Source organism: Tinamus guttatus, unplaced genomic scaffold (assembly GCF_059628265.1).
Source record: "Tinamus guttatus ecotype Peru unplaced genomic scaffold, ASM5962826v1 Tinamus_guttatus_pri_ptg000148l, whole genome shotgun sequence".
NCBI lineage: Eukaryota > Metazoa > Chordata > Aves > Tinamiformes > Tinamidae > Tinamus > Tinamus guttatus.
In genome coordinates, this window is record NW_028288682.1 from 267,995 (window position 1) to 281,762 (window position 13,768).

The 13,768-nt window shown below is 43.4% G+C and overlaps 1 protein-coding gene and 1 long non-coding RNA gene across 2 annotated transcripts in view; one reads left to right on the forward strand and one right to left on the reverse strand.

Annotated features, from left to right (window-relative positions):
- The window catches only part of LOC148595163 (uncharacterized), a 379,939-nt gene that overhangs the window by 24,831 nt on the left and 341,340 nt on the right, over positions 1-13,768 (reverse strand). The window lies entirely within an intron of this gene.
- Positions 1,303-11,409, forward strand: DCLRE1C (DNA cross-link repair 1C). Its single transcript, XM_088522083.1, has 14 exons — positions 1,303-1,437; positions 1,539-1,590; positions 1,782-1,866; positions 3,708-3,767; positions 4,004-4,059; positions 4,671-4,772; positions 5,078-5,150; positions 5,291-5,431; positions 6,021-6,122; positions 6,719-6,855; positions 7,022-7,076; positions 8,539-8,627; positions 9,022-9,122; positions 10,393-11,409. Exons 1-14 carry the CDS (start codon positions 1,329-1,331, stop codon positions 11,391-11,393), a joined length of 2,163 nt encoding a protein of 720 aa, XP_088378209.1. The 5' UTR covers positions 1,303-1,328; the 3' UTR covers positions 11,394-11,409.

Here is a 13,768-nt window from a genome sequence, read left to right on the forward strand (position 1 = left end):
CACCTATGGGACTGGGACAGGAAAATTCCCTGGGTACTGCAGAGCTCTGGTTTTGGCTTCCCTTAACAATATTAAGCACCCCCAGAAGTTGAGAAGCTAAAAACGGCTTACTACTTATTTCAAATTCTTGAAAAGATGCAACATTCCTCTCTCACCAAATCAGTTGTCCTACAATGCTGCTGCTTTTTATCTTCTTTTCCCACTTCTGTTCCCTCTGTTTCCTTGAAGTTCACAAAGGAAAAGAACATGTCTTCTAAAAAACGGTATTACTTAAGCACTCACCACCATACTAGTGAGGAAAAGAAAAAAACAGTGCAGGGCTCCTACTGCCGCAGCAAGGACATGCACATAAAAAGTTGGTTTCAAAGATCGGTGAATAAAATAATGCCCAATGTGAATGCGTTTCCCCTTCAAACACGACTTCAGCCCAACCACCGTGACCACGTTCCCAGCTCCCACCCTACCTCCATGGCCCAGCCCTGCTGCCATCCCATGACAGCCATCCCAATCCCATCATCGTGGCCACGACCCTTTGCCTTGCCACTGTGACACCACTCCCAGCTTCACCTCTACAACCACAACCCCCAACCCTTAACCTGCCACGGTGACACCACCCCTAGCCTCAGCACAACCGCAACCCCCAACCCTTACCCTGCTCTATGGTGACAGGATCCCCAGCCTCACCTCCATAACCCCCAACCCCTACCCTGCCCCATGGTGACACCACCCTCGCCTCATCTCCACAAGCACGGCCCCCAACCCCACCATGGTGACACTGCCCCCATGCCCACGGCGGTGGCTCGGAGCCCAGCCTCACCCTCCCCATCACACAGCTCCAGGAGCGCCTCGCAACGCCCCTCACCGCCCGCGGAGACCCCCGCGGCCACGGCCGCTCCCGGCGGCTCCCCCGGCGCCTCCCGCCGGGCCGGGCCCACACAGGCAGCGGCGCTGGGGCCGCGGCCGGGCGGGCGATGCGCCCCCAGCGCGGCGCCCGCAGCAGCGCCCTCCGCCTGCGGCCGCCGGGCGGGAGGGCGAGCGGGTCCGCGGCCGCGGAGCGACCAACGGTCACCGCGGAGCGACCAACGGCCACCACAGCCGGGACCAACGGTCACCGCGGAGTGACCAACGATCACCGCGGCCCGGACCGACGGCCACCGCCGCCGCGCGTTGCCAGGCAACCGCTGCCGTTGCCGCTTTAAGGAGAGCTGTCCTCCTCACCCGCAGCCTGATGACGTATGCCCGAGGGCGCCCCGTGATTGGCCGCGGGCGGAGGGGGTGGTGGCAGCGGGCCCGGTGGCGCTACCGGTCGCGCTACCGGTCGCGGCGCCATGAGCCGCTTCGGCGGGCGCGTGCGCGAGTACCCCTGGGTGTCCATCGACCGCTTCGACCGGCACAACCTGCGCGCGCGCGCCTACTTCCTGTCGCACTGCCACAAGGGTGAGCCCCGCCGAGACCCCCCTCCCTCCCCGCCCCAACCGCCGCCAGCGGCCGCGGCGGGGGTGACGCCCCGGCCTCACCGCCCGCCGCTTCCCTCCTAGATCACATGAAGGGGCTGCGGGCGCCCGCGCTGAGGAGGAGGCTGCAGTGCAGGTACCGCGCGGCGGGTGCCGGCTCGCCTTGTCCTTCAAGGTTTCGGCTTGGGGCAGAACAGCTCCCGCGGGTTTGGTGCCCTGCAGGTGCAGGGAGAGGGGGCTGGAGGACGCGGCCTGCCTGCTCCCCGCTGCTCATTGCTCGCTGCCTCGCTCTAAAAAATACTCACCTGCTTTCTTGTCTTCTCACAGCTTGAAAGTTAACTTATACTGCTCACCGGTTACTAAGGAATTGCTGCTGACTAGCCCAAAGTACAAATTTTGGGAGAATCGCATTGTAAGTTTTATGTTTTTAGTTTAAACTTCCCAAGTCGTGGCTCTAGAGAGAAGGAAACTTTCCCACCCTCAGAAAAGTTAAGTGGTGTTGATGTGTTTTTTCAGAGGTTAAATTTAGGCAAGACAGTTGAAGTCTTGTTTTACCTGGAGAATATAATCTCTGGTTGCAGATTTGATGCTAAGTGTCATTCTTTCACATCTTGAACATGTGCTCAGATCATCACATGAGTAAGATTTTGTTTTATTGTTTTCCCTGTATCTCCGAACAAGGATAGGAGAGGGCCTTAAATCTGGCGGAAGTTCAGGAAGGACTTTTAGCAAGTGGAAAGTTGTTTTCTTTGGGAATTGCAGCCTGGAGCCTTTCTAAAGAGGGTTTAATTGTGGTTTTGAAGCTCCAAAGGACATGCAGGGGGGAGCTGGGAGGTGCTTACACGCATGGCAAGTCTGGGTAGGAAGAAAGAAGTAGAGCACTCGTCTGCATGAGGCCCTAGTTCAGTTGTGAAGCCGGATGAGGAAGAAGGTAACCAGGTGCATATGAAGACTTTAGAGACTGAAATACTTCCTGATTTAGGGGAATCAGTGTGATCCTGGACTCCATAAAAAGGCCTCTGAGCAATAAATAGGAATGTTATGCTCTTGGGAAGCATAAAGGGTAGGTTTTTTTTTTTTTTTTTTTTTTTTTTTTTTTAAGGCTTGTATCTCTTTGCTTGCCATCTTTTAAGAACGACCTAGAAAAGAGGCCCCTTGAGAGAAGATGTGTAGTCTGGTAGGAGTTGGTGTGAGCAGGAAAGAGAAGGCAGGTAGTGTTGGTTGTAGAGTCTCTCTTTGAGAGACTGTTTATCTGGGAAGAGACCCTGGAGTTTCTCAAGGTACTGTCTAAGATGTAGGCACCCTTAAGAGCCCAGTGAACATGTGGAATTAACATCAGCCTTGTGAATTCATTGAGCTTCAAAAAAAATGCAAATAATCAAACTGGACACCTACTATGGGTTTGAATTCTTAGTCTAAAATGCATTTTGAGGTCTGCATCTGATCTGGAGCAAGGAAGGGTTTTGATAGCTGTCTGACTGATTTTTGTCGTTTCTGGCAGAGATGTCAAATGCTACAGGCTTGTGCATGTACCAGCTGAAAGAATTCTTATTGCCCCCCAGAAATTTGGGGTGTGCTGTCTTGTGAGTCCATCTGGTGCAGTAAAAGTCCCAAAGCCAAGCAGACAGCTCAGATGCAAAGCTAGAAGGGTGATGACAGGAGTCTTTCCTTCTTTGTCAGGAAAATTGCATGTAAATATTGGCTGGGACAAAGAGGAAAACCAGGAGGATGGGGGAAGGAGGAGCCCACTGAGCAGCATGAACCTTGCAGAGCGCCACAGAACATCTGTGTTCAATGTCTCTGGATTTCAATAAAGGATGAAGCAAAACAGGGGATTAATCTGCAATGTGTGACTTGTCATTAATGTAACCGGAAGCCATTGGGAAGAGGGGAGGTTTTGTTGTAGCAGCACAGAGCCCTAGTGAACCTGTGCACTGGTCATGCACAGGCTCTGTACCCTTCCAAAATAAGCTCCAGCCAGAGAAAGCCAACCTGACCTGTCTTAAGGTCCAACACTTGCCTTTTTTAGGCATGCACACCCTAACCAGGGTTTTTCCATTTCATTTTTAGATAACTTTTTTTTTTCCTCTCCTGTGGAAATGCGTAACTTACTGCAGGGAAATGAGCATAATTTTACAGGCTTAGCATCAGCCACAGTGGATGGTAAAGATGTCTATGCAGTGAATGTATAGTCATAAATATGAAACAAAGTGTTCAGTACAGCTTGTGATGCATTTATTCATTTTGTTACAGATTGCATTGGAAATTGAAACTCCCACCCAAATTTCTTTAGTAGATGAAACATCTGGTGAGGTAATCGGTTACAAACAATATTTGTATACTTTTAATGGACTGTAGCAATGTTTAAAAGAGCATGGGAAAAAGAACTTGTGTTTGTTTTCCCCTTCTTTTTTTCCAGTGTGTACCTAGGGGTAGTAGGGGTAGGGGTAGTAGGGGTAGGGGTAGTAGGGAATTGCTCTCACTGTATTGGTGAAAGTACCATCGATACTGATTACAGTGTGAAAATAATGCTAGCCCATCTCTTCCAGAAAGAAGATATAGAGGTGACGCTTCTACCAGCTGGTCACTGCCCAGGATCAGTCATGTATGTCCTTCCAACGTTCCAGATATCTCTGCTGGGAAATCTGTCCTATAACTTTCTCAAGTACAGTTTCTTCTAACTAGAAAAAGTTAGTGAATATAAAGCTCTTATTTAGGAATGTGGTAGCACCCTCCAGCAGTCCTCTGTGTTATTTGAGATCTGTCCAGACAGAAGTTATTTGCTACCCTGATGGGGCAGATTATCATTCCCTAGGCCTTTATGTAAACCTGTAGTCAAGGAAATTGCTACTTGGAGATGACCTGCAAACCTATGGTTAAGAGCAAGCTCCCCCATTCCTAAGCATGACATGGAAAAGAAGCTGTCCAGCTTCCTGGCTCAGGTGCCTTTTAGACTCCCTTGGCTGCAGTAGCTGGACTGCCCCTTGCAGAACCAGTGGGGTTTTTATGTGTGGGCTGCTCAGAGTTGACCAGGGAGGTCGCATCCCAGACATACTGAGTCTGAATCATTGCATTTTTCTGAAATTACCTTAGGACAAAATTGAGCCCAGGGTTTCTACGTCCATGCACTTTCTCTGAAACTTCCTCCTTGGACTTCTCTGCCTGGCAGCTGATGTTTTACACTGTTGTGTCTGACTAGACCGTTTCTGTTTGTAGGTTTTTGTTTCAAGGTGATAATGGCACTGTACTGTATACAGGGGATTTCAGACTTGCAAAAGGAGAAGCAGCCAGAATGGAGCTTCTGCATTCAGGGACCAGGTATCAGAAAAATAATTACATTTCAATTCAGATTCTAGTGAGGCTTTAGCTGTTGATGAGATTTGGAAAGACCAATTTAAAAATATAGAGCAGGCATGGAGAATTTGGGAATAATATCCTCTTTTCCTCAGTTTTCATTGTGGACTAAATACATTTGCAGTTAAAGTGATAGTGCAGTTACAAGTCCCTTTTGGCTTGGTCTGTGTGGATAAAGAGGAAGAATTCTCCCCTTCTGAAGAGAGGGGAAAGGGTGTATCTTAATGCTGTGAAGCACTGCTTGCTCTGACATTGTTGCTGTCTTTCAGGGTAAGAGACATCCAGAGTGTATATTTGGACACTACTTTTTGTGATCCCAGATTTTATCATATACCAAGCAGGGTAAGTCCAAATCAGCCATTAGGAATAATTATTCCTAACCCAGACCTCTGTTAGGGAAATCTTGTATGATGTGCATTTTTACAGCATTGCACTGTAGAAGTTCTCAGTGACAAATTTACAACGGTTCCTGTTCCTTTTAGGAGGAGTGTTTAAATGGCATCTTGGAGTTGGTGCGAAGCTGGACTGCACTGAGTCGCTATCATGTGGTGTGGCTGAACTGCAAAGCTGCCTATGGATATGAGTATTTGTTCACAAACCTCAGTGAGGAACTTGGAATCAAGGTAACACTTCTGTAATTGTTGCCTTAAAACAGACCCTGAATAAAGATTGTGTCCAGTCATTGAGCTAGAAATGCCTGTTCAGAGGACTATTGCATGTGAAAGTGTGCACATTTTTATTAACTGTTCTTAAAAAAAAAAAAAAATACAGTTGTTCTCAAGAATGAGCTAACTGATTTCAGTCCCTGTCATCCACGGGAACATCTGGGTTCTAGTTAGTTAGTAGGAAGAAGTTAGTTAATCTCCACTTTTCAAGCTCAATGTTTATCTCTCTTCCTTACATCTTAGGAGCCATGAGAAAAGTCTTCTTGTCTCCAAGTGACACTAATAATTAGCAGATAACTTTTTGACTGGTTTGACTTTTGATTCTTTCTCCTTCTGTAGCATAGGAGGTATGTTCTGCTTGTTAATATCGAAAACATCTTTGGGTAACAGTTCTCTAATGGGACATTATTAGTGGATAGTAATTGTTTAAATTGTTTAAACATTTGCCCAATATTTGTTGAGGGCAAAACCACATCTTTATAATTACTCTAGCTGCAATTTGGAAAATGCTTTTAACCAATTAAGAATAAATATTGTCTCTTTCTAGGTGCATGTGAACAAACTTGACATGTTCAAAAATATGCCAGAAATCCTCTATCATATTACTACAGATCGAAACACTCAAATTCATGCCTGCAGACACCCTCGGGTGGGTATTATTTTGTAAAGCTATGAAAGACTGGTCGGAGATGCCAATATTTTGGTGCTGTTGTTCCTAAAGCCCTGCTTTGCTAAAGGAGTCTTGAAGCAAATGTTGGCGTAATGCAAAAACGAGTGAGAATTTTAGTGGGCTAAATGCTGATGCTAGAAGTAACGTTTTCATATTACAATAATTTTATCTGATGCATGAAGTGAGTTGATGAAAAGCAGATTCAATGGGTCAGATGTTATCCATTCAAATGCATCTCAAGCCTCCTTTACGATGCCTCCTGCAGCCATGCACATAGTGTGCCAGGAGTTTGCAACCTTCCCTTCCAGGATGCTCATGAAGCAAAATGTTTCACTCTGGAGTAAGTAGCACAAGTAGAACTGGATGGACACAGGGGTGCAGCTTCTGATGACTGATTTGTCAGCTACACTGTGGAAGCAAAAGGCATCATCAGAGGTGGTGTTCCTAGAGAGTTAGAATATGGATGAAAACTTGGCCTAGGTTTATTATAGTGCTTCATTTCTGACAAAAAAAAAAATCTGGATTGCACTAGTTTTCCTATTGGATTGCACTAGTTTTCCTTTCTCATTTGACAGGATGATGACTGTTTTCGAGGGAACCGACTGCCATGCGGAGTGACTTCCCAAAATGGAACTCGCTTACACATAATTAGCATCAAACCCTCCACAATGTGGTTTGGAGAAAGGAACAAAAAATCCAATGTCATAGTAAGGTGAGCACTTGGATCCTGTGGAAACCTTGTGTGAATCTTGCCCTGTTATTTATAACTTAGGCTCAAAATGGACTTTTAGTAGTAGTCTGTGCTTGCCTTTCAAGTGAGCATGAAGACAGATTACCTAATTTTCTCTTTTCTTTTTTTCTTTTTTTCTTTTTTTTAGGACAGGGGAGAGTTCATACAGAGCTTGTTTCTCTTTTCACTCTTCGTACAGTGAGGTTTGTAAACTTGCGTTTCTGAGCAGACACTGACGAACAAAAACTTTTGAAGTATTTCTGATCACTTTGGTGAATGACATGACTGTCACAAAGAAATCTCTTTCTGTAGTAAGACATAATAATAGGAAGATCTGGATAATGAAGATGGGACAGTCCCAAAACTGGCAATATTTCTATATAGCTGCAGAAGAACATGTTAAATAGGGCAGGATTACAAACCTATTTTGCTGCTTGTATCTTCTGGAAGGGTAGGTTACTGCTGCTGTTTGACTGCCTTTGTATGTTAGAATACCGTAACTATCATGTCCTTGCAGAGCCTGGAGCTTGGGTGTTCCTTAATTTAATCTGCTGTGACTCAGGTTTGGGTTGGCTCGACTGCTCTCCTGTGTCCACACATCCCAGTGGAGTTCTCTGCATCTTAGTAGCCACACGTACTCCTCTTTTTGCACCAAAGACTAAAATTAAACAAGAGATTGCAGCACCCTCTTCAGGTCCATACACCTTCATTTAATGACTTGATCCAGTTCTCTCTCCTCAGAAACCTAAGCTGCAACTGGTTTGGAGCTAACAAACAGCTTGTCAGAAGCACTACACTCACAAAATGGGCACTTCAGCACCCTAGAAAAATGCTCTTGCTATTAAGGTACCCCGTTAATGATTCTGATTTCCTCTGCCTTGCCTTGCAGAATTGTAAATGGAAGTCCTAAGAAGCAGTACTTGCCATATGGCAGCTCTTCTGGCAGAATATGGCAGTTTTAGCATATTGTGAGTAAGAGTTGTACCTCCTATGCAAAAAAAGACAGGTCCTCCTGGTGTGTATAGGTAGCAGAATGGGTTGCAAACATACAACTGTTTTCAACTAGCAGCACTGATAAATCCCCATTTGAAGTGGAGTGCTAAAAACTGGTGAAAATTCTTCAGCAACTTGTGGTCTGGAGAGCATCCAAAAGACAACAGTGAGAGAAAAGAAGCGTTTGGGCAAGCGATGTGTTTGGCGATACAGTCTTTTTATAGAGGACTAAAGGGAGACTTGAAAAAAGTCTTAGAGTAGGTAGGGCTAGAACAGAATGGAAGGGAATACTGCAGTCTGTACAACTAGTAACTAGTCCAGTAAGAAAAATGCAGTTCTAGCATTAGGGAAGAGATCCCTAATGGGATTCCTACAGGATAGATCATTGTTTCCTAGGAATGTGTTGGAATCGCCATCGTGGGTTTATCTGATCTTTTCTTTCAAAGGTATCGATGGTCTGTGCAGCTGATGCTGCCATGGGGCAGTTAGGTGAGACTGAGTATTCGACATCCTGTTCCAACCTGTTCTCTTATTACAAAGCTACTCACTCTGATAGTTGTTTGGCTCGGGTTGTGCTGTTCTTTACATGGGACATCTGAAGTACTTGCTTTGTGCTGCCATTAACTGTTGGTGTAATTTGTTAAACTGTTTCTCCTTTTTTCTTCAATTTAGATTAAGGATTTCTTGAGCTATATCTGTCCTGTGAATGTGTATCCCAATGTTCTGCCAGTGGGTCTGACAGAAGACCAAGTTATTGAAACGTAAGTGGCTGGTGAATGGAGGTGATGGAACCTCTGGTACCATCACGACAGCCGCTCTCCTGAGTCTGTCTTTTACTATTTTTCTTAGTAAGAAAAGAAATACTTAATTGAAACCAAATGTGTAGATTCCTGTCATCTCGTCACCCCCACACAAGGGATTAAAAGACAGTTTTGAAGTGGTGTTTAAGGTAAATGACAGACTTTGCCTTTTAACTGGTTAAACTCGCCAAGAAATCAAGAGCTCTTTTCCTACCTCTGTAAATTTGGGCCTGCTACAGATTTTCTGCTTTCTGCAGTGCTTATGAAAGGTGTGAGGCAGTGTACTGGGATCAAGTTTTTGCTCCTGAAAATGTACCTGCTGAGCTCTAAATACTGAGTTTCCTTTTCCTTTCAGATTAAAGCCATTATGCAGATCATACAGAAAAAATGTGGAACCCAAATACAAGCCCTTAGGAACACTGAAGAGAGTCCACAAACCAGACTTGTCTGACACAGGTAAAAGCTCTGTAAGAATAAGGTTTTGCAGCCAAACCTCTCATGAACCTTCTGGTGCCACTGTGCCCCAATTGTAGGTACCTAGACTGAGCAGAGCTGCCCCTTATAAATCAATGCCAAAAGCAGTAGTGCTCACTGTATGTCTGTGAACAAAGCGGTAGAAGAAAGACAAACAAAACCAGTGTACTTTCTGTGAGGATGATGGAGGACTAATTGTGTAAAAGTGAACTTTTAATTCAAATAAAACCTGAAACAGTAGCAGACTCGCACTGAAGTTATCAGTAGCTGTTCAGAGGTGGCTGGGCCTGATGTGCTTTACTTCAAAAATAATCCCAGTGTTAAGAGACTACTTAAGCTACCATGAAAACCAATCTCACAGTAGTGAACTACAACCCTGCTGTTAATTTATAGTGAATATGGTCTTTATTACTGCCTGTGAACTATTGTGGCCTTGCTGCATTCTCTGCAGCTGCTCCCAAAGCATCAAATTTTGGGCAACACATGACAGAGGTCAGACTAACTTGAACTATGTCACTGTCTGCCCAGGCTACCTCTGATCTGCACCCCATGCATAAAGGCCAGAGGAAGGAATGTCTGCTCTGGCATCTTGAAACTGTTCCATGTGACTGTTTGCTCTGTTTGACTCAACCTTATTCAAAACATGGAAAAAATGAAGTGAGCTTTTTAGTAACAAGAGCTCCCAAGTCATTTGACACCTTCAGTGGCTCCATTACTGCTTTGATTAAAGGTGTTTCTTACTACAAGCAATAGTCAATATTTTGATAAGGAGAAAACAAACTCTTTAGTTTGCTAATCTGCAAACTACTTTCTTGAAACTAATTTTTTAAATCCCTGTTTAGGGCATGATCCTACAAATAATTAGTGAATAATCAAGATGATGCTGAAGGTATTACATAGAAGGATCCTCTTTATTTGTCTGCTCCAGGTAGAAGACTCTGCCAGGTACTAGCAATGTGGTTTGAGTAATACAAACCAAAAGGGTAGAACTAGCTGCACCTTTATATGGAAGGGCACAACTAGCAGCTTCCTCTGTAAGGCACTGTGCTAGACAAGTCAAGACAAACACTACTGAAAATGATCTTTTGGACAGTAAGCCTTGTATTTTCCTGCTGAGCCTCCATCTGGATTAAAGAACTTTTTCCTTTTTACTAAAGGAATTTTTGTTTAAAAATCCATATTCTCAAAGCTCTGCTAAATTATTTGTGCTAAGTGTTTGTAGTGTGATTTTATTTGAGGCTTCTCTTGACAGATGAAGATGATCTCTTTGATACTGAACTAACTTCTGTGAGGCCTAAGATTCCAAAACTGCAGGCAAAGACCACGTCATTTAAGATGATTCCATGTGAAAACACAGAAGGGGCCAATGAGAACACACCAAGTTACACAGCAACCACAGCATATACCTCTCACAAGGTAGACTTCATGGACTGCGAGGAATCTAATGATGATGATGATGATGATGAAGAAGAATCTGAAAAAAACACAGATGAAGTTCTTTCCCCTGAGGCAGATGGCACATCTGCATCAAATTCCAGTGGACAAAAGCACCCTGAGTTAACTTCTGGAGTAACTGGTGACCAACAGGAGTGTCATGCAAACTTGCCCCGCTGGGATGCGTTTTTTAAGTGCCACAGAATGGATGAAAGCTCTGAAAATGAGGACAACTTCCCCTCTTCAGCAGAAGCTGGTGGTGGGTCCCAGTCACTCTTCAGTGATTCAGATGGAGTCAGTGACTCGACACACATCTCCTCCCAAAATTCTTCTCAGTCAACACATATATCGGAGCAGGGGAGCCAAGGCTGGGATAGCCAAATGGACACAGTGCTCATTACCTCCCAGGAGAGAAATGCCTCTGACTTCGGCTGCTTCAACAAAGGTGGGAGCAGAGCAGGGGCTTCTACATTGCATGAAACCACCAAAGATAATCAGGCCCAGAACAATCGGTGCAGGCCAGCAGGGCACAACAGATCTTCTGCATATGATGTTGTCCATGATTTGAAAAGCAAAGAGGAGGATGCAGAACGTGGCAGTGCTCACAGTCAAGAGGCGCTACTGGGAGTAAGTGACAGTTCCAGGACTCCTGATCTAGAGCTGAAGAAAGACTCTCAGAGCTCGTCTGACTTTGAAATTCCCCTCACTCCTGATGCTGAACTACCTCAGCCAGATACACTGCACTGTTTATATAGGAGGCTAGCAGCAGGTGAAAACATAGTGAACAACAAAATCTTTTCTGAAACCAAGTTTAAGTGATTACATTATGACTATGGATACTGAAATTTGCTTTTTAGATTCCCCAAATACTCTTATACTATTTATGCAAAGTATTTTCTTGTACACTGATCTGTGCAGTTCTTCAACCATATTTTACCATCATAAATGGTATGCTGGGTTACAGCCTAAAGTTTTATTCCTTCTATGAAATACCAAAAAGAAAATATTCATAAAAAATTATAAAACCCTTCTACCTCATGTAGTTTAGCTCTCTAAGAGCATAATTGGATAGAAATTAGACCAGACAAAACTAACACTGGAACACAATGGAATTTAGTGTGTGTGGCTTTTTTTTTTTTTAGATCAACCTCCAAGAGTTCACCTTTGATAAAGATGTATATGAACTCAAGCTTCATTAAAATGTCTTGTTTTGAAGTGTGGTAAACAACCGGCCCTCTTCCATGAATGATGATGCAAATAGAGTAGTTATACAATTGAAGTATGAGTTTTCAGTTTTTTTATAAACAACTGTAAAACAGTGTAAAGAGGTTTTTTCCTTTAAGTCTTTCTTTTTTTTAAGCTGAGTAAATGTTGTCACCCCCTTTAACACCTTAACATGATTCAATAAATCAGTGTCTGTGACTTTGTAAAGAACTTGTCCTCAGTTCTTTGGTGTTTTCATTTATTCCATGTTCTTTTGAAACTATTTAAAAAAATCCATGAATTTTTGTTCAAAATCTATTATAGTAATGGGGTTATGAAATTAAGTCATAGGAATAGCAGTTAACCTGTTACCTTGGATAGTTTCTATTAAGTTACTTTATCACTTGTTACCCAGTTTTGCCTCCTCCAGCACTCCCATGACTTTTTAATTCAAAATAATCCATCTCCCTCTCATTTGCATTGATAACTAAAGTTTTGCACAGTTCCTGGCTCCTAAAGCCAAAATGTAACAAAACCCAATCAGTTTTAGACAACTCAATGAAAACTAATACCAGTTCTTATCAGCATAAAGTGAATAAGAAGCACATGATTTATTCATGCCCTTTTGCTGGAGTTAAGGCTTCAGAGGGCTATAGACCTTGGGCCCAGGGCTGTAAGAGCAGGGCACTTTTACAGTAGATGCTACTGCTTTAGTTACAGTGAACTGAGAGATTTTTAAGAATGACAACAACCAAAGAAAAACTAAGTTTAATTTATTTTATCAAAAACTATAGGAAGATAGCAATACTCAAGATCACAGAATATGAAAAGAAAATGTTCCTGAGCTTACAAACTGCATATTCTAATGTATACAGTCCTAAAACATACATTAGAAATAACCAAAAGATTGACTTGACTTGGAGATTAAATAAATACATAATAGCTTTTCTTACAGATGATCCTGCAACATTAGTTCTGCTACTTAAGAAAACCAGCCAGAGAACAGATCACAGGTTACCAGCTGCACTGGTGGCCATCATGAAGCTAAGAGACCACGAAGCAGAAGCTGGGCTGGTTTAGGCTCCTTAAGACCTTGGAAATAGTTTTTTTCTCCTTTTCCAGTTTGGCAATTTTTTCCCCTAAACTCCTGAAAACAGCAAAAGGAGGTTTTTTTTTTTTTTTTTGAAAGTGTCCCATTCAGCTAGTTCTCAGATGGTGAACTGAAATACACTGTAAATATAAAATACTGTTTAAGGTTCTAAATGAGAACCTGGATGCATGAGGGTTTATGCCAAATAAATACAAAATACTGTTACCTCCCGAAGTCTAAGTTCAAGGTCCTTTATTCATCACACAAAGAGGTAACATACATATCCTTGAAGAACAGCAGTGTTATTTCAATGCTGGTGATAACAAATACTGCCTTGAGAAGAGGCAGACAAACTCAAGTACAACTAGTAGAACTTTGTCTTTTAAAATGCTTTTACTTGGGATTAAGTCAAACTGGGTGTGGGCAAAAACTGAAGAGCTTTAAACCACCTCTATGTCATCTTGTCCAGGAGAGGCCTGAGAAGGGATCTGGCAAAGACTCTGCTTCTTGCCACAGCCACTCTGGCAGTCCTAAACCAACAGGAAAGGCTGCAGATCTGCAACAGATTAAGGAGCTGGAGATCACAGATTCCATCCACACAGAATGCATCGCTGAACCAGGCCACATGCAAGAGAAAACCTATTGATTCCGAATGACATAAGTTCATCTAGAGTTTGTTAACATTAAAGCTCCACATTCCACGTAAGCTTTATAAACGATTCTTAGAGACATGATATGATAAAAATTGTTCATTTATCTTGCATTTATCCAAGTGTGGATACAGCAAAGCCTGGTAATGTCAGATACCTTTAAATCTAGGCAAGCTTCTTCTTATTCAATAAACAATATACAGTAGCTATTTCAAGGTGTATCTCTGTAGATTACAAAACTCACAAAGCAC

Bases quoted from the DNA above. Each gene is read 5' to 3' on its own strand.
- DCLRE1C (XM_088522083.1), top strand. From the start codon at position 1,329: ATGAGCCGCTTCGGCGGGCGCGTGCGCGAGTACCCCTGGGTGTCCATC. The intron at 4,773-5,077 runs GTATCAGAAAAA...GCTGTCTTTCAG, and splicing joins CTTCTGCATTCAGGGACCAG to GGTAAGAGACATCCAGAGTG. The intron at 9,123-10,392 runs GTAAAAGCTCTG...TTCTCTTGACAG, and splicing joins ACCAGACTTGTCTGACACAG to ATGAAGATGATCTCTTTGAT.